This window comes from Mastigoproctus giganteus, chromosome 13 (genome assembly GCF_048544385.1).
Source record: "Mastigoproctus giganteus isolate SK-2022 chromosome 13, ASM4854438v1, whole genome shotgun sequence".
Lineage (NCBI taxonomy): Eukaryota > Metazoa > Arthropoda > Arachnida > Uropygi > Thelyphonidae > Mastigoproctus > Mastigoproctus giganteus.
This window is the reverse complement of record NC_143587.1, coordinates 146,959,202-146,983,787: the sequence shown is the minus strand read 5'-3', so window position 1 is coordinate 146,983,787 and position 24,586 is coordinate 146,959,202. Positions and strand designations below refer to the sequence as shown.

General features: G+C 36.7%; 1 protein-coding gene across 1 annotated transcript in view; it reads right to left on the bottom strand.

Annotated features, from left to right (window-relative positions):
* The window catches only part of LOC150076512 (uncharacterized), a 188,149-nt gene extending 166,044 nt beyond the window's left edge, over positions 1 to 22,105 (bottom strand). Inside the window, exon 1 of the mRNA XM_090387374.1 lies at positions 21,500 to 22,105. Within this exon, the coding sequence (XP_090243500.1) occupies positions 21,500 to 22,105 (606 nt within the window). The remainder of the gene's footprint in view (positions 1 to 21,499) is intronic.
* Between the last annotated feature and the right edge of the window lie 2,481 nt (positions 22,106 to 24,586).

Sequence of the window (24,586 nt, the reverse complement as noted above, 5' to 3'; positions counted from 1 at the left end):
TCTGAAGGCCTCATTGGAGAACTGTTGGAACAAGTACAAAGAAGGGCAACAAGATTAATGAATGGAACAAAGGGGGTGCTCTAATGAAGAAAGGCTTAAGTTTTGCAAATTACAGTGTCTGGAGACTAAGCACCTGCGAGGTGATCTGATTGAGGTGTATAAAACCTTGAATGGTTTGAGCATGCTCAATGCTGATGGGATTCTTCCTCTTGCTCAGAATAATCACCTGAGAGGGCATAAATTCAAATTGAGGAAAGACGGTTGTAGGATAGATGCGTGGAAGGTTGTCTTTAGCCAGCCAGCCAGCGGGTGGTTCATTGCTGGGACAAACTTCCATCTGTAGTTGTAGAAGTTATAGCTTAAACATATTCAAGGCAGGAATGGACAAACATTTGGAGTGAGTGAATGGGTAGTGAGAGAAGAAGTTTTTTTTTTTTTTTTTTTGGCTGATGCTATAGCTTGCCTTCTTGCATCATGTGCCATTGCTAATGGAATGATTTTTTTTAAATTCAATACAAATTAATAATTAATTCAGTGCAATGAACAAGTTATATCAAAATATATAACTGTATTTAGCTTACATATGACTGCACTGAACCACATGCATATGTTTGCTACAGTCGACCTGAACGCTTGTATGCCTGTACATGCAGTGGTGATCGATGCTGTTTTAGTTCACTTTCCGTCTGGGTCGGATCCGGCATGCGGGCCATTGGTTGGACACCATTGCCCTAAGTAAATAAATTCATCAACTTCTTCGATATCTTGCCCATTAACCTTCACTTTACTGGAATCGAGATTATCATCTATCACTATAATTTTAGTTTTACACACATTGAAACAATCTGTTTTTTCTTACTCGCTTCACATACTCTCCTTAGAGGCTCTTTAAGATGATCTTTAGAACTATAAATTAGCACAGTATCATCTCCATAACAAAGGTAGTTTATCTTCAGTCCTCCAATTTTGATGTTAGTCTCCAAATCTTCCAAACCTTCACCATGATATATTCGACATAAAGATTAAAAAGGTGAGGTGACAAAATACAGCCCTGCCTGACACCATTACCAATTGTGAAAAAGTCCATGCTTCCCATGTTGGTTCTTACTGTTCCTGATACAGTAGCTCAGTGGTTTTCAAGCTTTTTTTAATAATGGCACCCCTAAGTAATTCATTTTGTTTTGCGGCACCCTTACTTAATTTTCTGCCTGTTAGATCCTCTCTCTCTCTCTCTCTCTCTGTGTGTGTGTGTGTGTGTGTATATATATATATATATGTGTGTATATGTTATATGATAGTTATTACAATAATATAATTATAAAAATTACATTTCATAATAAATTATATATATATATACAGTATATAATTTTATTCTTTATATAGAGGTACTAAGTAAACATCAATTATAGATCACCACAAAATTAAAAAGATACTGTACACCTTTTTTATAATGAAATAAACATGTAAATTTAAAAAAAAATAAGTTTAAGTAACTTAAATCCAATTTACATGGCACCCCTGGAACATTGTTGCAGCACCCTAAGGTGGCGCAGCACCCTGGTGCGAAAACCACTGCAGTAGCTTAATCAGGTGAATTATCTGGATTGGGAAACCCATATTAGTCACTGTTTCCCTTAGTTTCTCATATTGAACACAATCAAATGCTTTTGCATAATCTATAAAATACAAAACAACTGGAACAATGAGGAAGGACGGATGTCAGATAGATGTGCGGAAATTTGCCTTTAGCCAGCGGGCAGTTGGTTTGTGGAATAGACTTCCATTACTCGTTGTTGAAGTTGATAGCCTAAACAAATTTAAGGCTCAGCTGGACAGGTATTTTGAACGAACGGAGGGGTGAAATGGGAGTAGTGGGTGTGTTTTTTTTTTTTTTTTTTTTGCTGATGCTGAATAAGCTTGCTTTCTTGCATCATATGCCTCTACTAAAGCTAATGCTAACATTGAATTCTTTGCATTTTTCAATAATCAGTCGTAGACTTAAGATCTGATCTCTGGTTCCTCTGCCCTTTCTGAAACCTGCTTGCTCTTCTGGCATTTCTTCTTCAAGTTTTCTTGAGATTCTGATTAATATGACTTTAAGAAGAATCTTACTAGCATGAGAAATTAGGCTGATAGTCCTGTAATTTGAGCAAATTTTCACATCTTTTTTTTTGGTAAGGGAATAAAAATTGATTTCTTCCAATCTAATAGCCACCGGTCCCGTTTCGCAAATTTTTACAATCATTTTATGAAAAAACTCTAAGCCCTTCACACCTGTACCTTTAATCAATTCCACTGGGATTTCATCAATTCCAGGTGACTTGCCACACGTCAGTTCTCTGATGGCATTTTTGACTTCTTCCTTCAGTGGAACTGGTTCATGATCACACTCTTGAAAAGGGGGTGGTAGATCATTAGTGTCAGCAGGTGCTCAGAAGAGCTGCTCATATTATGCTTTCCGCCTTCTTTCAATTGTGTTCTCCTCTGTAAAAATTTGCTCCAAAGGGGAAATTTTTAGAGTTGGTTGTAGTATTCGATTTCTTTACACTCTCGACTGATATAATCCTGTTTGTCCTAGCTTAAACAGCACTTGATGACCTTGCTTAGTTCCTGATACTCCGCTTCCTTGTACACCCTGGGCTTTTGCAGTTTCTGTTCAATAAGTTTAAAACTGGCTTCTGTAATCCATGACTTCCTAATCTATGACCTTTCTCTAATGTGTCTATTTGCTGAATCCTTAATAATGCTTTCTGTAGCATTATTAAGAATTCCTCATTTCCTCAGGCAGCACATCATCATCTAGTTCTAAACAGAGCTTGAAATGATTGTCTGTTTCAAGTATACAATTGTTTGGAATATTTTTTTGGAATACAATATATTTTTGGAAAACAATCATCTAGGGAAAACCTTATTCATGATCTTTTTCAGCTTCATCTTGAGAATGATGTGGAGGAGCTGATGATTGAGCTAAGGTTGAAATTGAAAGTGTCTGAAATTCTGCAGACACTTTTGGAAGACAGGATAGGAGGGAGTATATGATGAGAGCCTTTCAATCAATTCAGCCCTAGACAGATTGTGTAAGGCTCATGGGATAGAATTTTTTTCAGCGTGGTTTGTGCTTGTTAACAAGAGAGACTGCTTCTACAGGGATGGGATACACTTAAATAAAAAGGGTGCAAGAATATTTGCTGATGCTATCGAGGCAGTGTTAGGGGTCAGAAAACTGCTAGCTTGGAGGGATTCACAGACTAAAAGGTTAACAGTAGCCGCAGGCACAGGCGATTCTTGCACTGCTTCTACTGTAATGAGAAGCAGCCTAGAGAGCAAGTTGCTGGGGACTTCAAGAGCTGCTGGGAGTCATCATGTAACAAATTAATACATGGGCTGTGTTAGGATAACTAAGAGTAAGAACAGGTGCATGTACACCAATGCAAGAAGTATTGTAAATAAATTTGATGAATTTCATCTTCATCAAAGGCAGATATTGTTGGGATATCAGAGACATGGTGTCACACAGATATAAGCAGTGAAGAATTGGAATTTTGTGAGTACAATGTGTACAGAAAGGAAAGGGTAGGAAGGGAGGAGGGGTTATGCTGTTAGTTAAGAAACAAAATATAATGAAGTAAATCCAGTTGACATGGGTGGACAGTGCAATGCTAAGTCAGTTTGGTGTGACATAAACACTGAGAAAGGGAAAATGAGAGTAGGAGTGTGTTATAGGCCTAATGACTCTGATGAGTACAACGAACAATTGTGCAGAGAATTAGAGTGGGCCAGAAAATCAGAATGTCTTGTAATGGGGGATTTTAACTTTCCAGATATTGACTGGAACTTGTGGGTTGGCCACTCACATGCTAGCAAGACTTTTGTGGATTTATTTGAGGCCTGTTTTCTATAGCAACATGTTCGAGCAGAAACCAGAGGGGATAATACTCTTGATTTGATTATCAGCAGTGATGACATATGCATCAGGAATTTGCAGATAAAGGAACCACTAGATGACAGTGATCACAGTCTACTGATGTGGGATTTACTTAAAGATGTAACTACCATCAAGGGTAAAGGGAAGGGTTTTGCGTTTTCGTAAAGGTGATTAGAGTGGTCTCAGGCAGTTTTTGAATTCTATACAGTGGGATTAACTGATAATTTTAAAAACAGAGAATTCTAAAAGGGAGGCCTTCAGGGAATTAATCCTGGAAGCTACTAGGCTTTTCATACCAACTAAGAAATACTGTTCAAGATTTAGGCCTAAATGGATATCAGATGAACTAATAAGGGTCGTGGCAGAGAACAAAAATGCATGGGATACATATAAATTAGCAGGTGACACAGAAGCCTAATCAAGTCACAAAGCAGGTTAGGCAAGCAAAGGCTGATTATGAGTAATCAGCCTTTTCTTTACATCCTTGGCAAAGGATGTAAAGAAAAACAACAAAGACCTCTTTACTTATGTAAACTCTAAAAGGAAGGGGATGAATCAGATTGGTCCACCTGATGTTGGTGGTATGACTTTGATGATCCTGCTCAGATAGCTGACAAACTGAATAAGTATTTTGCATCTACATTCACACATGAGGAATCTGTAGAACACTTCAGTTTGTCAGGAAGGGGAGGACAGAAGTTTACTCAACTCTATAACAGGGAACTAAATGATTTTGTAATAAACGAGAGCAAAGTGGAGGAGAAATTGTTGAAGTTAAACATAAAAAAGGCACCTGGGGCAGATGGAAATTAGGCATATCAAGCTTAATGTCAAAGTTTGCAGATGATACAAAGTATGGCAGGGTTGTTAATGATAGTAAAGACAGTATGCTACTGCAAGAGGATCTAGAAAAGTTGGGTAGATGGGCTGAGAAATGGCAACTGAAGTTTAATATTGACAAATGCCAAGTACTGCATATGGGTAGCAGTAACCCAAGAGAAACATACAACTGTGTGGTACTACATTCAGGGAGGTGGAGAATGAAAAAGATCTGGGGGGAATTGTGCAGTCGGATATGAACAGTCGGATATAAACGATTCAAAATTCGTTTTGAATATTTTCATTAGATTCTTTTTAATATTTTTAATTACGTTAAATTGATTTTTAATTATGTTAAATTGATTTTAATTGTATTAAATTGGTTTTTAATTATTTTTTACTGTAATGGAAGTTTTTTGATTTTTTCGTTTTAATTTCTGGAGAGTATCATACGGAAGTGTTCTACATACTATATTGAGGTAAACTCCTCTTATTATATTACAAATATTAATATCAACGTAGAACATATTGAGCATTACAGCTCTGATTCATACTATGTAATAGGTATTATGAAACGGCTTGCTGCACTTAATAAATCAACTCAAGGAACTTATTCTCACAATTTCTTCTCACACAACCGCACTTCAGTAAACCTCCACATGGACACCTTTGGTAGCATATAGAATGCCAAGACACTAGCTCATTTTATTCCAAGTGTGTTGAGAAATGTCTCTTGAGAAACGAAAGTCACTGCCTGCTCAATCTGGTCTTTTAACGCTGTGACATTAACTTTTTTGCACACACCTTGTACTTTACATAGCCCCTGAACAAAGAAATCCATTGGCGTGATATCCCGAGACTAACCCAGCTGATCCATCCATCCATCCATCCATTAGAAATTTTTTTATTAATGAAATTGTGCACATGCAAGCTTCAGTGTAGTGGTGCTCCAATCTTGCTGATAGAACACATGTGACTGCATACCTTCCAGCTGATGCGCAGCATACAATTCAAGCACATCTAGGTAATTTGAGGAGTTCACAGTGTTTTCGTGCAAAAAGAATGATCCAACCACCTGGCTGAAGGATAGTGCACACCACATGTTTATCTTGGGACTATCAACGCTCAGGTTGATGAACTGAGTGGGAATTTTCAGATCCCATAATGTGACAATTGTGTCTGTTAAACTTAACCAGACAGGTGGAAAGTCACTTCATTACTGAAAACAACAATTTCCAGAAAGTGCTCATCTTTGTCCATTTTGTTGAGGATCTGAACAGTGAATTCCTCTTAATGTGGTTTGTCACAAGACAATTTCCTGGATGATCTACACTTTGTAAGCATAAAGTTTCAAATTCTTGTCAACCACCCTGTACAATGTTGCTCACAGTAATTTAAGCTGCAGATAGATGCCTGGCAGATAGATTTTGTATGACTTTGGGTAAACATTTCCTGAATTTCCAAAACTTTATCTGCAGATACACTATGCCTACCTGCTCTTTTCTGGTGGAGCACTGCTGGAAACCGTTTTTTTTCTTTTCTTGAAATTGTATCAATCATTGCCTCATTGATAGTTTTGTAGGTGGATCTATCTGTAATTCCATTTGAAAATGTATTTACAGCCATCGGAGATTTAGTATCCCACAGCCACAACACACACATTGCTTTCTCCAGCACTGTTTTGATTTTCATGCTGTACTGTTGCAATGCTTGCTGGGATCATGGCTGCCAATGCATGAGAAAAAAACCCACATTTACTGCCATGTTGATCACAAAATGCCCAATACACCAACCAATCTTTCTGAATGACGGGCATTTGATTTGATGATTGCAGCAAACCATTTTAAGTTAACTATTACAATAAAATTTTAATCAAGCTTCATAATCAGGTGAATAATTTAGACACCCCATATATCCTTGTAGTTAAGTTTGCCATCAATATCTATATGAGTATCTAAAAGACTTTAGGTTCATGTCCTTTTGTTTCTGTTGGCGGAATGAAGGGCTGGTGCAGAGATTGAAATTGGCATATCGCTAGCTCAGTTACTGAGGATATACACTCCCACGTAAAAGTTTGGAATCACAACACATGATGATGTAAGATTTAAAATAAAGATAAAACCATGAAGTATTTTAAGATTTTTTATTAAGCACTGAAAAATTCACAGCAAAAAAAAACATTGAAATGATTAATATTAACACCTATACTAATTTTTCATTAAAATAACCTCCATGAGGATATATCCTCTAGGGTTGAATTTGAAAGTGTCTGCAATTCTGCCCACACACGATAGGAGGGAGTATATGATGAGAGCCCTGTCGATCAAATTGGCCCTGGAAAGATTGTGCAAGGTTCAAGGGGTAGAATTTTTTTCAGCCTGGTCTGTACTTGTCAACAGGAGAGACTGCTTCTACAGGGATGGGATACACTTAAATAGAAAGGGTGCAAGAACGTTTGCTGTTGCTATCGAGGCAGTGTTAGGTGGGTCGGAAAACTGCTAGATTGGGGGGATACAAGGACAAATAGATTAACAGTAGCCACTGGCAGAGGTGAAAGTGATTCTTGCAGTGCTTCTATTGGAATGAGCAGCAGCCGGGAAAGTAAGACGCAAGATATTTCAGAGACTGCTGGGAGTCATTGGGGTACAATTAAACACATGGGTTGTGTTAGGGTAGCTAACAAAAAGAACAGGTGCATGCATACTTGCGTGTACACCAATGCTAGGAGTTTGGTAAATAAATTTGATGAATTTGAGGAATTGCTCAAAACATCAAAGGCGGATATTGTTGGGATATCAGAGACATGGTGTCACACAGATATAAGTAATGCAGAACTGGAATTTGGGGAGTACAACGTCTACAGAAAGGATAGACAGGATAGGAAGGGAGGAGAGGTTATGCTATTAGTTAAGAAATACATAAAATCCAAGGAAGTGAAGCCAGTCGACATTGCTGGACAGTGCAGTGTCGAGTCAGTTTGGTGTGACATAAGCATTGGGAGATCAAAATTGAGAGTAGGAGTGTGCTATAGGCCTAATGACTCTGATGAGTATAATAAGAAACTGTACAGGAAAATAGAGTGGGCCAGTAAATCAGAGTCCTATAAAGGGGGATTATAATTTCCCAGATATTGACTGGAATTTGTGGGTTGGTCACTCACACACTAGCAAGGCTTTTGTGGATTTATTGGATGATTGTTTTCTAAATCAGCATGTTTGGGAGGCAACTAGAGGGAGCAATACTCTTGATTTGATTATCAGTAGTGATTAGCATTAGCACTGGCATCAGTAGAGGCAGTTGATGCAAGAAAGCAAGCTTATGCAGCATCAGCCAAAGGAAAAAAAAAATAATAATAAATAAATAAAAAATAACTACTTCCAATTCAACCCTCTGTTCATTCGAAATACCTGTCCAGCTGAGCCTTAAACTTCTTTAGGCTATCAACTTCCACGACAAGGGATGGAAGTCTATTCCACCAACCAACCACACTCTGGCTAAAGGCAAATTTCCTCACGTCTATCCTACATCTGTCTTTCCTCAATTTGAATTTATGCCCTCTCAGGTGATTATTCTGAGCAAGAGGAAGAATCCCATCAGCACTGAGCATGCTCGAACTGGTGTCTATTCCCCAGACACTGTAATTTGCAAAACTTAAGCCTTTCTTTGTAAGAGCACCCCTTTGTTCCATTCACAAATCTTGTTTGCCCTTCTCTGTACTCGTTCCAGCATCTCCACATCCTTCTTGAAATGAGGCCTCCAGACCTGTATACAGTACTCTAGGTGTGGCCTGACCATTGCCTTATACAATGGAATAATCACCTCCTTATCCCTGCTAGAAAAATTCCTATATATCATCGACAATACACCATGAGCTACTCTTGCAGCCCATCTGCACTGCTCAGAAAACTTCATATCTGCCTGCACAACTGCCCCCAGGTCCCTTTCATTCTCTACCACTGTCAGTGTAGTATCACAGAGTTGATACGTTGCTCTGGGGTTGCTGTTTCCCATATGTAGCACTTTACATTTGTAAATGTTAAACTTCATTTGCCACCTCTCAGCCCATCTGTTCAACCTTTCCACATCCTGTTGCAGTAGCATAGTGTCAGTAGTGTCCTTGACAACCCTGCCAAACTTCGTATCATCTGCAAACTTGGACATTAAGCTTGATATACCATCATCAATATCATTTATAAATACAGAAAACAATAATGGACCCAATACTGAACCCTGAGGGACTCCACTAATAACATTAGTCCACGATGAGCAGTGTCCATTGATTACCACTCTCTGTCTTCTCCCCCTCATCCACCCCTTTATCCATAGCAGCAATTTGCCTCCAATGCCACACTGCTCCAATTTGTGCAGCAGTCTTCCATGTGCAACAGTATCAAAAGCCTTTCTAAGATCCAAGTATATAATATCAAAGTTATTCCCTGCATCCAGTTCTTTTGTGACTGCATCATAGTATCCAATCACATTGGTCAGTCAAGACTTCCCCTTAACAAAACCATGCTGTGTCTGAGCTATAACTGAAGTCTTGTCTAGATGATCCTGCAGTGCTTCTTTAACCAGTGCCTCCATTAATTTTCCAGGAACAGAAGTTAAACTAACAGGTCTATAATTACTTGTGGCGCTCTTTGATCCTCCTTTGTGAATTGGGGTGACATTTGCACATCTCCAGTCCATGGGTACTTTCCCTGAGTCCAAGGAAGCTCTCATAATTATGGCTAAGGGTTTGTTTACTTCCTTTGCTGCCTCCTTTAATATAACTGGATAGATCCCATCCACCCCAGGTGCCTTTCTTGTATTTATCTTCAACAATTTCTCCTCCACTTTACTCTCAGTTATTACAAGATTCTCTAGCTTACTGCCAGAGTTGAATACACCTCTGGCATTCCCCTCGCTGAATAACTCCTCATGTGTGAATGTTGATGCAAAATATTCATTCAGTTTGTTAGCTACCCGAGCAGGATCATCAACAGTTGACCCATCGATATCAAGTGGGCCAATCTGATTTATCCCCTTCCTTCTAGAGTTTACATAAGTAAAGAACTCTTTGCTGTTTTTCTTTGCATCCATTGCCAAAGATTTCTCGTAATCTGCTTTCGCCTGCCTAACCTCCTTTGTAACTTGGTTACAGATCAACTTATATCTATCATAGGCTTCTGTGTCAGGGGTGAATTTGTATGTATCTCATGCATTTTTCTTCTCTGCCATATGTCTCATTAGTTCATGTAACATCCACTTAGGCCTAAACCTTGAACAATATTTCTTAGTTGGTATGTAAAGCCTAGTAGCTTCCAAGATAAGTACTTGGAATGCTTCCCATTTTGAATTTTCTGTTGGTAACATCAACAGTTGGTCCCACTGTAAAGAATTTAAATACTGTCTCAGTCCATCGTAGTCGCTTTTATGGAAGCAAAAACCCTTTCCTCTACCCCTGATGGTAATTATATCTTTAAGTAAATCCTACATCAGCACACTGTGATCACTGTCACCTAGTGGGTCCTTTATCTGTAAATTCTTAATACACGAATGATCACTGCTGATAACCAGATCAAGAGTATTACCCTCTCTAGTTGCCTCCCGAACATGCTGATGTAGAAAACAATCATCCAATAAATCCACTAAAGCCTTGCTAGTGTGTGAGTGACCAGCCCCCTAATTCCAGTCGATATCTGGGAAATTAAAATCCCCCATTATAAGACTCTCTGATTTACTGACCCACTCTATTTCCGTGTACAGTTTCTTATTATACTCATCAGAGTCATTAGGCCTATAGCACACTCCTACTCTCAATTTTGATCTCCCAATGCTTATGTCACACCAAACTGACTCGACACTGCACTGTCCAGCAATGTCGACTGGCTTCACTTCCTTGGATTTTATGTATTTCTTAAGTAATAGCATAACCCCTCCTCCCTTCCTATCCTGTCTATCCTTTCTGTAGGCATTGTACTCCCCAAATTCCAGTTCTGCATTCCTTATATCTGTGTGACCCCACGTCTCTGAAATCCCCACAATATCTGCCTTTGATTTCTTGAGCAATACCTCAAATTCATCAAATTTATTTACTAAACTCCTAGCATTGGTGTACACGCAAGTATGCATGCATGCACCTGTTCTTTTTCTTAGCTACCCTAACACAACCTATGTGTTTATTTGTACCCCAATGATTCCCAGCAGTCTCTGAAATATCCTGCATCTTATTTTCCAGTCTGCGGCTCATTCCAACAGAAGCAGTGCAAGAATCACTTTCACCTCTGCCAGTGGCTACTGTTAATCTATTAATCCTTGTATCCCCCCAATCTAGCAGTTTACCGACCCACCTAACACTGCCTCGATAGCATCAGCAAACATTCTTGCATTCTTCATGCATTAAGAATCTCAGATACAGGAACCACTAGGTGGCAGTGATCACAGTGTGCTGAAGTGGGATTTACTCAAGGAAGTAACTACCATCAGGGGTAAAGGGAAGGGTTATTGCTTTCGTAAAGTGGACTACGATGGTCTGAGACAGTATTTAAATTCTATACAGTGGGACCAACTGATGATGTTACCAACAGCAAACTCAAAATGGGAAGCATTCAAAGAACTTATCTTGGAAACTACTAGGCTTTACATACCAACTAAGAAATACTGTTCAAGGTTCAGGCCTAAATGGATGTCAGATGAACTAATGAGACATATGGCAGAGAAGAAAAATGCATGGGATACATATAAAGTAACGTGTGACACAGAAGCCTATGATAGATATAAGTTGATCTGTAACCAAGTTACAAAGGAGATTAGGCAGGCAAAGGCAGATTACGAGAAATCTTTGGCAAGGGATGCAAAGAAAAACAGCAAGGAGTTCTTTACTTATGTAAACTCTAGAAGGAAGGGGATGAATCAGATTGGTCCACTTGATATCGATGGTTCAACTGTTCATGATCCTGCTAAGGTAGCTAACAAACTAAATCAATATTTTGCATCTACATTCACACATGAGGAGTTATTCAGAAAGGGAAATGCCATAGATGAAGTAAAAACTGGCAGTGAGCTAGATGATCTTGTAATAATTGAGAGTAAAGTGGAGGAGAAATTGTTGAAGATAAATACAAGAAAGGCACCTGGGGTGGATGGGATCTATCCAGTTATATTAAAGGAGGCAGCAAAGGAAGTAAGTAATCCATTAGACATAATTATGAGAGCTTCCTTGGATAGGGGAGGTACCCACAGACTAGAGATGTGCAAATGTAACCTCTCACAAAGGAGGATCAAAGGCTGACACAAGTAATTATAGACCTGTGAGTTTAACTTCTGTTCCAGGAAAATTAATGGAAGCACTGGTTAAAGAAGCACTGCAGGATCATCTTGACAAGAATTCAGTTATAGCTCAGACACAGCATAGTTTTGTTAAGAGGAAGTCTTGCCTGACCAATTTGATTGGATACAATGATGCTGCATAAGCTTGCTTTCTTGCATCATATGCCTCTACTAATGCTAATGAGATTTTTATCACTGCCTTATACAGATCTGTATAAGGCAGTAATAAAAATTAATCACCATTCTGGTGATTAATTTTACAACAATGTCTTGACTAACATTATTCCAATCAATCTGCAGTTTGCCATTAATTTTATGAAGATGGACAGATTTCACAGAATTGAACAGTCTAGATGATCCCATAAAAGCTCTATTGGGTTTAAGTCAGATGATTGGGGTTGCCACACCATAATTTGCAATAAACCCCCACTTCTTTGTTTAGTTGGTAGAAAATCCCTACACAGTTTAGAGCTGTGCTTTGGGGTCATAGTTTGTCTTGTTATAATATAAAATTTCTTCCACAAAGAAATAATGCAATATCCTCAAAGTCCAGAGGATATTGCATCATGTTCAAGAATGTTTTTATAGCCTTATTTTCTTAAATGTGGCACCAATTTTTCTTCGGTTGATCATCTCACATAAACTCTACGCTTGAATGTAAAAGTTTCAAATGTGGATTCATCTGTACATTTTTCTGTACAAACAGTACATTTTTCCACCCTTCAATTGTCCAATGTTGATGGTTTCTTAGCCTAAGGCAACCATTTCTTTTGATTTTCTGGCTTTAATAAGGGTTCTCAGATTGCTAATGAAGTTCTGCTTGTTTAAGACCAAGTTTTACAGTGGATGTAGATACAAGAGTTTCTTTGTTCCTATTAAACTCAACTCAGATTTCAGATGTAGTAAGTTAGTAAATGCATTTAAAAATCAGTGTTATAGTCTTATCTTGTGCTTCTGTTGTTACATGTGGTCATCCTGATTGCCAGTCTCATTGAATGGTAGTTTGTATTCCTTTAAATGAAGCACCTAGTTTTTTGCCAATACTTCTCATGGAATAACTTTCTTTATACACTGTTATAACAGCACTTCTTTTTTAAAATTCAGTTTTTTATTTATTGCCAAGTTGATCACAAAACACACAATACCCTAAACAATCTTTCTGAATGATGGGCATTTGATCTCATAAGTGGCAGCTCTTACTCCTCAATTTAAATTATTGAAAAATACTCTAGAATCATCTACAACTCCTATAATAAACAATACTCCCAATTTCTGGAACATTCTAGAATCATTTATAACATGCAGGAATCTTCTACAATGTTTTACCACATTCAGGAATCTTCTACATGTTCTGTCACATTAATATTCATGGAGATTGATATATCAGTTTATGTTGTTCAAACTGACTTTGTGTTGATACAGAACATGTACAGCAGACTCGATTTACTGGGATCGGATTAACTGGGACACTTTAAGACTCCAAAGTGAAAAAAAAAAAAAATCCGCCGAAAATCATAAAATTTAAGTAATAGGAATAATAGAATAAGAATAAAAAGATGTGTTGCAAGTCAAAAATAAGTGACAAGAAGCACCGTTATAAGTCGTGACTGGGAGATTAATGTACTTATTATCCTGCAATCTCTGATGTCTTCACGCCGCCGCTCAAAAAAACAATAGAAAGAGAACACAAATTTTGTTTTGTTATTTATGTCAGGAGTACTGAAATTTTTTTTTTATAGTAAATATATATATATATATATTTTTTTTTTTAGAAATTGCAAAAATTATGGGTAAAGGCAAAAGAGTTGTGCTTTCAATTGAATAAAAACTTGAAATTATTCCAAGTTTGAAAACGGTGCATTCATTAAATATTTAATGAATCATTATAATGTTAGTGAATGAACCATACATGATATCGTAAAAAAATTAAGGGAAGCTATTAGATTTTGCATGCACATCTGATAGCGTTAAAGGCATGACTATGAGAAAAACTATGAAACAGCCTACATACGAGGACCTCAACAAGATGGTCTTGTGGTTTAGTCAACAAAGAGCAGAAGGCATTCATTCCATTCTCTGGGGAAGTTTGCATAGCCAAGGCAAAATATTTTTTCGACAAATTAAAATTGCAGGGTAATTTTAATGAATCTTCTGGGTGGTTGGCATGGTTTAAACAGAGGCACGGCATTCGTCAGACTGCCATTCAAGGTGAAAAACTAAGTAATGCACCAGCTGCCCAAGAATTTACTGGTGAGTTTCAAAAATTAATTGAACCCAATGAACTTGTGCCAGAGCAAATTTACAATGCCAATGAAACAGGATTGTACTGGAAATGTCTTCCATTAAAAACTTTGGCTTACAAAACCAAGGTAAAAGCTCCAGGACATAAAATGAAAAAGCATAGATTGATAGTTTTTTCTGTGCTAATGCTGCTGGTCTCATTCTTTGAAACTCTGCATAATTGGAATGGCAAAAAAACCAGGGCTTTCTTAAGTATTTCAATATCAAATTTACCTGTTGATTACTACAATAATAAGTCAGCCTGGATAGACAGGGAGATATTTTCCAGTTGGTTTATAACTAAATTTGTGCCTTCAGTGTGCCAACATCTGGCATCACTGGGCTTCCCACAGAAAGCTGTCCTGTTATTAGACAATGCACCAAGTCATCCTAATGAGAAAATTCTAAAATCATACAATGGAAATATTTTAGTCAAATATTTACCCCCAATGTGATTGCTTTAATACAACCTATGGATCAAGGTCTCAAACAAATGAAAGCAATTTATCGCAGAAATTTATCTCTCAAGTTAGCAGAAGAAAACGATTGTGATTTATTGACATTTTGGAAAAACTAACTGTAATGAATGCAATTTACAAAGTTTCAGCAGCATGGATATCAATAAAAAGCATAACCTTAAAGAGGTCTTGGTGTAAAATTTTACTAGGAAACAATGAAAGATTCCTAAGATTTGAAGAAAATTGCAAAGATCTGGTACCAGAAATGATAGAAAAATAAGCAACAAATTGGGGGGAAGAGGATGTCGTTAAGCAAACAATTCATGATTGGCTTAATTCTGACATAGCTGGCAATGACGTACTAAATGATGAAGAAATTTAACATCATGTAATGACTACTACAACACCACTAAATAATGATGGTGAACCTGAAGAAGAGAAAGAATAATATTGTCACAAAAATTAGCCACACTGCTGCTTTAAACCATAAAGAAGCACTCCCTAACTACCTGGGGGCAGCAAAATGATAGTGTTATGTTGGAAAAAATGGTTTAGAAATATTCCTAGACCATTCATCAAAAAGTTGCAAAAGAAAAAATAATCTTCTAATGCTTTCATATTTTTCTAAGTGAATTGATCTTTGCTTATCTCTCCTATTTTTCATAATATTAAAATATAATATTAAAAACAAAACATGTTTTGAATATATCAGTAGACTTAAAAAGTTAAAACTAAACCTCAAAAATATATTTTGAAAATTATTGTATACCCCCGTCAGCAGCCTTTGGTGGCCAATGTAAGCATATATCATTACCTATAGGTATGCTTTTATGCATATGCAAGCTTCATATTAGACACGTGAGTAGTGCATAGTAAGTTTTTTTGGTTTTTATCTATCACTATATTTTTAAGGTACTTTGCTGAACATTTTTCTATATCTTTGGATTAACCAGGAAATTGATTATCTAGGATTTTATTTTTACCATCTATCCCCTGGAAAATCAAGAATCTACAGTATTTAACAACTGGAAAAACTTGCTTTTTGCATCCAGATATGTCATCTTGTGTTTTATTTTGCACTTCGGGGATGAATTTAGGATCTAAACACAATAAAAAAATTTCATGTAAACATAGGTGTGATTTTGGCTTGTTTCCAAGTCATAGCTATTTTTGTGTTCTGGCAATTCTTTCCACAAACTGAGTTTGTATAGCTGGCATCATTTAACTGTTTACAAACAATGCTCAATATCTCGTAGAGGACTTTGCTGATCCTGCAGTGTTCTTTGAGTAATTTCAGTTGGTTCTCCTAACAAGGGTGCTACATCTGGAGCTTGTTATTAACATTTTGATACTGTGCATTTGCTGTGGTAATGGATGCTTATTCAAATTGAGAGATGGCAGACATGTATCTAATTATTGACTTGCTAGATGCAATGGATAGGGCAAGATACCTCTATGCAGGCAGGAAACTTCCCTAACTGTCACATGCCAAATAAGAAGACCTCTCAGAGAATACACGAATGGTGTACAGAAACTGATTCATTTAGAAAATGGGTTTAAGATGGTGGTAGCCCCATCAGCACCAGAGCATCAAATCCGACAGATGGCTGAAACTTTTGGCCGGGTGAGAAGGTCTACAATGAGGTGTTTGCAGGCTTGTATTCAGGTGCACAGTGGTCATTTTGAGCCTTTCCTGTAAATCTAAGCAGACAGTTGTTGAAACACAAAAATGGCTCGGTAACTCAGAAACAAGGCAAAATCAGATTTGCATTTACATTAACTTTTTTTTTATTGTTTTTAGGGCTTAAATACATCCTGGAACTGGGTCCCACATGCTTATGTGATGCTATCTTAAGATATGCACACCCTGTATATCTTTTTTACACCCCACTGCTCACATACTGTACAATAGGCCTGGTGATCACCTTTACAGCTTAGACATTTTGAAGTTTGAGAATTCAAGACAGTTTGTGAATATTCCTTGGAACCACAGTTGGGATAAACAGAAACTCTTTGATAAGCAATTGCATGTGGGTACTACCAGTACACCATCTTTTCTAATATGTATTCATTTTGCCTGCACACCCTGACTTCACAGTTTGTGTACAATTTCTTCTTCTTTTGTTGTTATTTGTTGTTTGTTATTTGGTTTTTAGGAGCATTAGCAACTAAGGCCATAGTACTCCGGAAATATGCGGTGGTCATTCCCTGACCTTTCCGCATCCTCCGTATTTGATGGTGACGGGCTCGAACCCCGGTCTAATCAAGAAGCGTGTGCTATGCACTGCTGCACCTTCCCACCTGGCTTCGGAGGCGCTCTTCTTTTGTGATATCCATTATGTCCTATTTGGAGATGACACCTCTGGAAGAGCTGAGAGTTGCATAAAGAGTTACCATAACTTTGACTCCACTGAAGGCCAAGATTTAGGAAACCTGAATGTTTGCTGTTTAGTTTCAACTCTGTATATCCTCAGAGGGGAACAGGCATTGTGTGTGTTATCAGACACTCAGTCTAAAACACTGATGGATCCAATATCTTTCTATTTCAGAAGATTTAGGAGAAGTCTGGTTGGCCTGCCTCCCTAAAATCCACTTATGCACACCTTCTCGGTGGTAAGTCCTGTTACATCACTTAGGTGGCAATGAACATGTAGAGTGGTTCTCTTCAAGATGCCTGGTCAGTGTGAAGAGGAAAAGACCAAACCCTCTAGCACATGACAGCACAATGAAACAAATGGCCCTCAGTCCCCAGCAGCAGGATCACAGTGTGCTAAGAATCTCTGGGTACGACCAGGCTGCCATGCACGGAAACTGAATTTGGCCTGTTACAATGTAAGATTGCTCATCGGCGGAGACAGGATATTAGAGCTGGAAAAAGAATTAGAAAATGTGAATTGGAATATCATCAGCTTGGCTGAAACAAGAAGAAGAAATGAATCACTTATAAGTTTATCAAGTGGAAATCTGCTGTACACCAATGGAAACAGTGAAAGGAGTGAAGGTGGAGTTGGCTTTCTGGTCCATAAAGATATAAAAAACAACATTTTGGAATTCAAAAGTACATCACCAAGGGTGTCAAGACTACTACTCAAGATTTCTAAAAGGTATAAACTGAAGGTTATAACGATTTATGCACCAACATCGAGCCATGATGAAGAAGAGGTTGAAGAAATGTACACTGAAATTGAGAATCTTTTAGATGAACAGAAAACTCTCTATCCTATCATTATGGGGGGACTTCAATGCTAAGGTTGGAAAGAGACAAAACAGTGCAGAAAGGGGAACTATAGGAAATTTTGGAATTGGTGAAAAAAATGAAAGAGGTGAAAGATTTGTGGAATTTGCAGAATCTCAAGGAATGTCAGTAATGAACACTTTTTTCAAGAAAAGGGTGAAAAGAAAGTGGACATGGAAGAGCCCAAATGGATTAACAACTAATGGAATCAACTTCATCCTCACTAACAAAAGATATATCATGAATGATGTTACTGTCCTGAACAAGGTAAATGTTTGAAGTGATCACAGAATGGTAAGATGCTCACGATACAGATGTACGAAAAGTAAGGAAAAAACTGACTTGAATAAATAATACAAAGGTCTTTGAGATAACAGAAGAGGAGAAAAAGCAGTACGTACTGGAACTTAAGAACAAGTGTGAGTTCTGCAGACTGCTCAGAACCAAGATATCAACGAGGAATATTACAACTTTTTGAAAGTGATTAAGCCCAAGAAACCTATAGGTAAAAAGAAATCCAAAGAAGAAAAAATTAGACAAGGAACACTTGTCATAACTGAAGACGACAAATGAAGAGCAAGAAAAACACTGACAGGGAGAAAATTGAGTATACTGAGTTATGCAAAGCCATTAGAAAGAGACTCAGAGAGGACATAAGAAGATTTAACACATGAAAAGTAGAACAAGCACTAAGGGAAAATAAAGGATTTAAATCAGCAGCCATGAGCAGTAATACAGGAAGACAAATAATACTGAAACTGAAGGCATAATTCAAATAGCAGAAGACTACTATAAAGAGTCATACAAGGAGCAAGGGAATAATGCCAGCAGTGGGGAAGATGGATCGCAAATTAGTAACACATACAGTGTTGTTGTTGTTATTTGATTTTTAGGAGAATTAGCAACTAAGGCCATATTGCTCCGGGGATATGCGGTGGTCATTTCCTGACCTTTCCGCATCCTCCGTATTTCGTGGTCACAGGCTCAAACCCCGGTCTGATCAAGAAGAGTGCGCAACGCACTGCTGCTCCTACCCACCTGGCTACGGAGGCGCGACATACATACAACGTACCTGATATCCTTCCTGATGAGGTAGAACATGCGTTGAAGAAAACGAAGAATCAGAAAGCCCTGGGGGAAGATGAAGTTACTGTAGAGTTGTTAAAATTGGGAAGAAGACACATGACACAAAAACTCGCAAGACTCTTCACAAAATACATTTGAAAAGGAGTGACGCCTAAGGAGTGGAATAATGCAATCACAGTTTTGCTGCATAAGAAAGGAGATAAATCAGAAATTGGAAATTATAGACCAGTTAGCTTGTAATCGCACATCTACAAGTTGTTCACAAGGGTCATTACTAACTGGTTAGAAAGAATAGTTGATGAGAATCAACCGAAAGAGCAAGCTGGCTTTAGAACAGGATTCTCACTATGGATCACCTTTACGTAATGTCACAGCAAATGGAGAAAGTAAAACACCATTATGCCTGGCATTTGTGGATTATGAAAAGCCATTTGACTCCATACAGCATAAGGCAATGTTTCGGGCACTGGAAAAACAAGGCATAGATAACCCATATATTATGATTTTGAAGAAAATATATGAGAATGCTACCTCCTTTATTAGACTGGACAAAGACAGTAGGATTTTTAAAATTGAGAAAGGAGTTCGACAAGGAGACATAATATCTCCGAAGTTGTTTACTGATGCCCTTGAGGAAGCTTTCAGAAGATCAGACTGGTAGCAGAAAGGAATCAATGTGAATGGAAAGTATCTAAACCATTTACGATTTACAGATGACATTGTGGTCATAAGCCAAGATTCCAAAAAATTAGAGGAAAATCTGAATCAGTTATACAGAGTTACTAAGGATTTTGGACTAAAGATGAATAGGGCTAAAACAAAAGTAATGATGAAACAGTATGCCACAGAAAGGGATATAATGATTGAAGGAGCAGCAATTGAAAAGGTGGAGTCATCTGGGACAAATCATTAGTTGTAATAATGATAAATGGATGGAAGTCAAGAGAAGAATAAATTTTGGATGGATAGCATTCAGGAAATATAGTCACATACTGAGGAGCAATATTCCAATTTTTCTGAAAAATAAAATAATGAACCAATGTATACTCCCCACCATAACTTAAGGAAGTGAAACTTGGACACTCACCGTTGTGTAGTTCTCAGCTTCTCTTCCCTATGGAAGAGAAGCTGAGAACTACACAACGAAGAATGTAACGAATTAAGAAACTTCCCTATGGAAGAGAAGCTGAGAACTACACAATGAAGAATGGAACAAATTATATTGGGAATCAGCCTGTTAGATAAGAAGAGAAACACATGGATTAGGCAGCAAACTCAAGTAAAGGACATTCTTATCAAAACTAAAGAACTAAAATGGTCTTAGGCAGGACACATAGCTCGAAGACATAATGACAGATGGACTAAGAAAATAACAGAATGGTACCCAAGAGGAGCTAAGAGAAAACCTGGAAGACAACAACGAGATGGACAGGTGAAATTCATGAATTCATGGGTAGTAAATGGTTGGCCATTGCACAAAACAGAAGGAACTGGAAAGTTGCTAGAGAGGCCTTCATCTTGCAGTGGATTGAAAATGGCTGATAATGATGATATCCTCAGAGTGGTGTTTCCTGAAAATCTTTGGTGGACAGAGCAGCCTTTGTAGACCTTTCTGAACCAGAAAAGGCAAGTTTACTCACTGGCTAATTTGATAATGAATGGAACTGCAAAGTGGTGGATAGTCACGTTGCAAAGTTATGTTCGGATTACGTGTGTCAGGATAAGGTTTGTATATATCAGTTTGTATATCACAGCATAGGTTTGCTTGAAGGCTTAAGTGGTGAGAAAGTGTCACACTCGAGAGGAAAAATCAGCAAGTGAAAGATATAAATTAGTAGGGTTAGTTAGAATAGTTTAAGAATAAGATAAAAGTAACCTTCCTTTCTGAGACTTTGCTATAAAGAAATTACTAAGTAGAAAAATAATGAGTACTATAAATGTAAAGAACTATATATAACTTTGAAGTGTAGTACTGGATGATTCTACATTGTTTGGTCACTTGAAAAAATATTTGGTACTCCAGGCTAAAAATAAATTATCAATTATTTTTTTTATATTATAATCTAAATAAATTATATTATTTCTATGCAATAATAAAGGAAATTACATGGAAAACACAAATATATACTTTATAGGCTTCTTAACAGTAAATAATTTGTTTTATTTGCTAATGGTTCAATAATGAGCCTTTTTATAGTACAGGTTAATTTGTATGATTTTGGCATTCACTGTTTCTCAAGTAAATGAAGACGTGTAGGGGGTGAGAGCAAGAATATATATATATATATTAAAAAAAAAAAATTCTCCATTTAAAAATACAAAATACAGATGTGTATGTATATGTAGAGCATTTTCCAAGAGAAAACAAAACAGTCTAACACTTACATCTACTTTTATTTTGAATTCTGAAGGATTAATCCTCTTCTTATAATGGAGAGGTTCCCAGCCACGAGACCAAACAGCAGAATTATTTTTTTCTACATATCGTCCATCATGTCTTTCACACCTCAGACATCTCCTCTCATCCGGCTGTACACTGCAACTTAAAGCTATATGATGCTTATAACAATGGGGAAGGCTAAAGCACTTCCTAGGAAAGATATTTAAAAGTTCATTTGACCAAGAAGTATTAGCCGCATAATTTCTTGGTAAAGAGTTGTGAGGCATGGCACAAATACATTCCTTCTGGGAGGTATGTAAAATTGCATACTGACGTCGGGAGCTAAGAAGATTAACATGGAGGTCTGAAGATGAAACACTCTTGGCACTTCTTGTTTGGTTGGAGTTTCTCTTACTCACCCGAATATTACAAGACAAGATTCTTTCACAAAGTTCATCAAGAGCACCATGTTCTACATGTTTACAATGGCTTAGAATAATGGGATACCTACAGCAGCAACAAAGGACTCCTTGTCTCTGATGGTATAATAACGAACGCTGACTAGCCACAGGGTCAATAAACTTACAACTTTTAAAGCTGTCCAGTGCCATTATGTGTCATACAGAAATCAGAAGTGCAATGAGATCACATGCTGGGAGCCCAATTTTTGCTGTAAATATTATAAGAAATTACATTTTTCAACTAGTAAAACAAAGAGAATATTAAATACAAATAACTGAACAAGTAAAATAATATGAATAATTGTACTTTTAATATATTATTTTAAAACAGGGCTCCCCAACCAGTTTGTGATATTAATGGGAGTATATGACAAAAAAAGTGTCCAGTTGCACTGGCTGAACAGTATGCAACTGGGTCTATGAACTTCAGGAAGGAGGTCCACAGACAAGTGGATTCTCTGCTCCTCTATGTATGTATAACATAAATGAGTTCATAGTAAAAAAGATGCATGCTCACTGTCACAATAGTTGTGAGAAGTATGTTGTTATAGACTTTTTCATAACCTAGCATTTCTGAATTCCTAGATATAAGTGATATTATTAGGATATATTATATTAGGACAGACTGCACACTGACAGATAAGCAGTTATTTTATTTTTTAAAATGCATACTTTGAAAAATGACAAATGCAAATTTTGAAAGTACATAAGAAATATTTTAAAAAATATATTTAACCGACCTATCAAAAATATCTTTAAAACTATTTATAAATGAAAAATAAGAATTTTTGAGATTATTGAGAATAATAAAACAATATATTTTACTTTGGGGACTCATAGGTAAAGCTAAAAATCAAAAAAGTTTGCATGACACTGCGCTATTAAATATGTGGCATGCATTTCATTTTCCCTAAAAACCTAGTTCAGGGAAAATTAAATAATACATGCCACATACTCTAGAAATCAGGTTTTTTTTTTTTTTTTTTTTTTTTTTTTTGAGGTGAGAAATTTGAATTCCTAAGCAATAACATGGCAGCAGTGTTAATACCACCATTTGAATTAATTCAATCAACTGGAGAAACCCTGTTTCTAGGCATTTTGAAATATGCTTAAAAATTAAAACATTAAAAGGAATAAAAACAATATCATACCTAAAAAATTAAGAATTCATACCAGCCAAGTTTTATAAACTGAAAAATGGAAGACTTGACAGACATCTGGCTTTAGCTTGAATGCTCCAGAACTACGGAGCATTTCAACCAAATTTTCAGCATTGTCCGAAAGATGCACCCCAAATTGTACTCAAAATTAACAACTGATTAATGTGTCATAAAATGCAGAAGGCAATTTACACATATCATGATTGATGAAATGAAATGCACTGTATTTTAAAGTTTTTTGCTTCATTTATTTATTATTTTTTTTGCTTTGTTCAATTATACAGCATTAGCTAATAAAAAATCTTTACAATTAGCTAATGCCAATTTCTACAACCTGGTTCAAGTGGACAATGCCAACTTACAGGAATTGACAATCTCAGTACATTCACACTGCTCAACAAATTTAAATTAAGTAACTGAATCTTCTTTCACAAACAAATTCACTTAAAACAACAATATTTAAATAACTAATCTTTTTATTAAAAAATTACTTCAGGCTAAACATGAACAAAGAAACTTAACATTGGCTTTTAAGTGCACATCATTAATTTGGTATATCCTCTATATTATCTGCTGAATCTTAATGAAATATGTGGAAAAGAATGAAACGAAAACGATAAGACACATCGAGAAGTACACCTCCTGCTAAGATTGTCAACTTCTTAACAGATGATGTGTTTTCTTTATTTTTTTTTATTTATTTATTTATTTTTTTGTCCTCGCTTTTTCCCATTATATATGGGGTCAGCATTTTTATTGTTTTGGCATGAAAGTTTTGCGGCTGGATGCCCTTCCTGACGCCAACCCTCACCCTTTATCCAGTGTGGGGGGGGGGTATTTTAAAAAAATGTTATTTTATATATTTGGTTATATTTATTATTTCCCCTTTTAACAACTCCCCTTTATAATAACTCCCCACTTGCGCATCTGACTATTTTACTTCAGAAAATTCCAAGTTCTAGGGGAAAATCTCCTTGTTGAGTTTAATTCCCTTTGGATAGGCTTTTTCTCAGAATAACAAAGAGACACACAAATGTTGTATAATAAAAATACAGTTTATTGGACATTTTTTACATAGATACATCAAACAAAAGAAATTTATTAAACTCATGACCAAATAGATTTAATTTCATCTTCTTATAACAGAATGTATAGGAGCAAGGTATTTTGCCTATTGAGTAAACTCAAGGAGGGCTATTTCCTTTACATAAATCATAATCAACTATCCCCTCTTTTAAACTACAAAATGTTTTTACTTCCTTACTCCTGAGTTCAATTGACTTTCAAAAGAATCTATTAACATTCTCCTTTCATTACAAAACAATTCCTACTCCAAATTGATAAAGCTCCGATACTCTTAATTTCAGTATAAATCATTACTCGGTTTTCTAACAGATTATAGCCTACAACCTTCTCTAATCTAGGTAATTATTACTATCAAATTTCTACAATTAACTACCTGCACATTCGG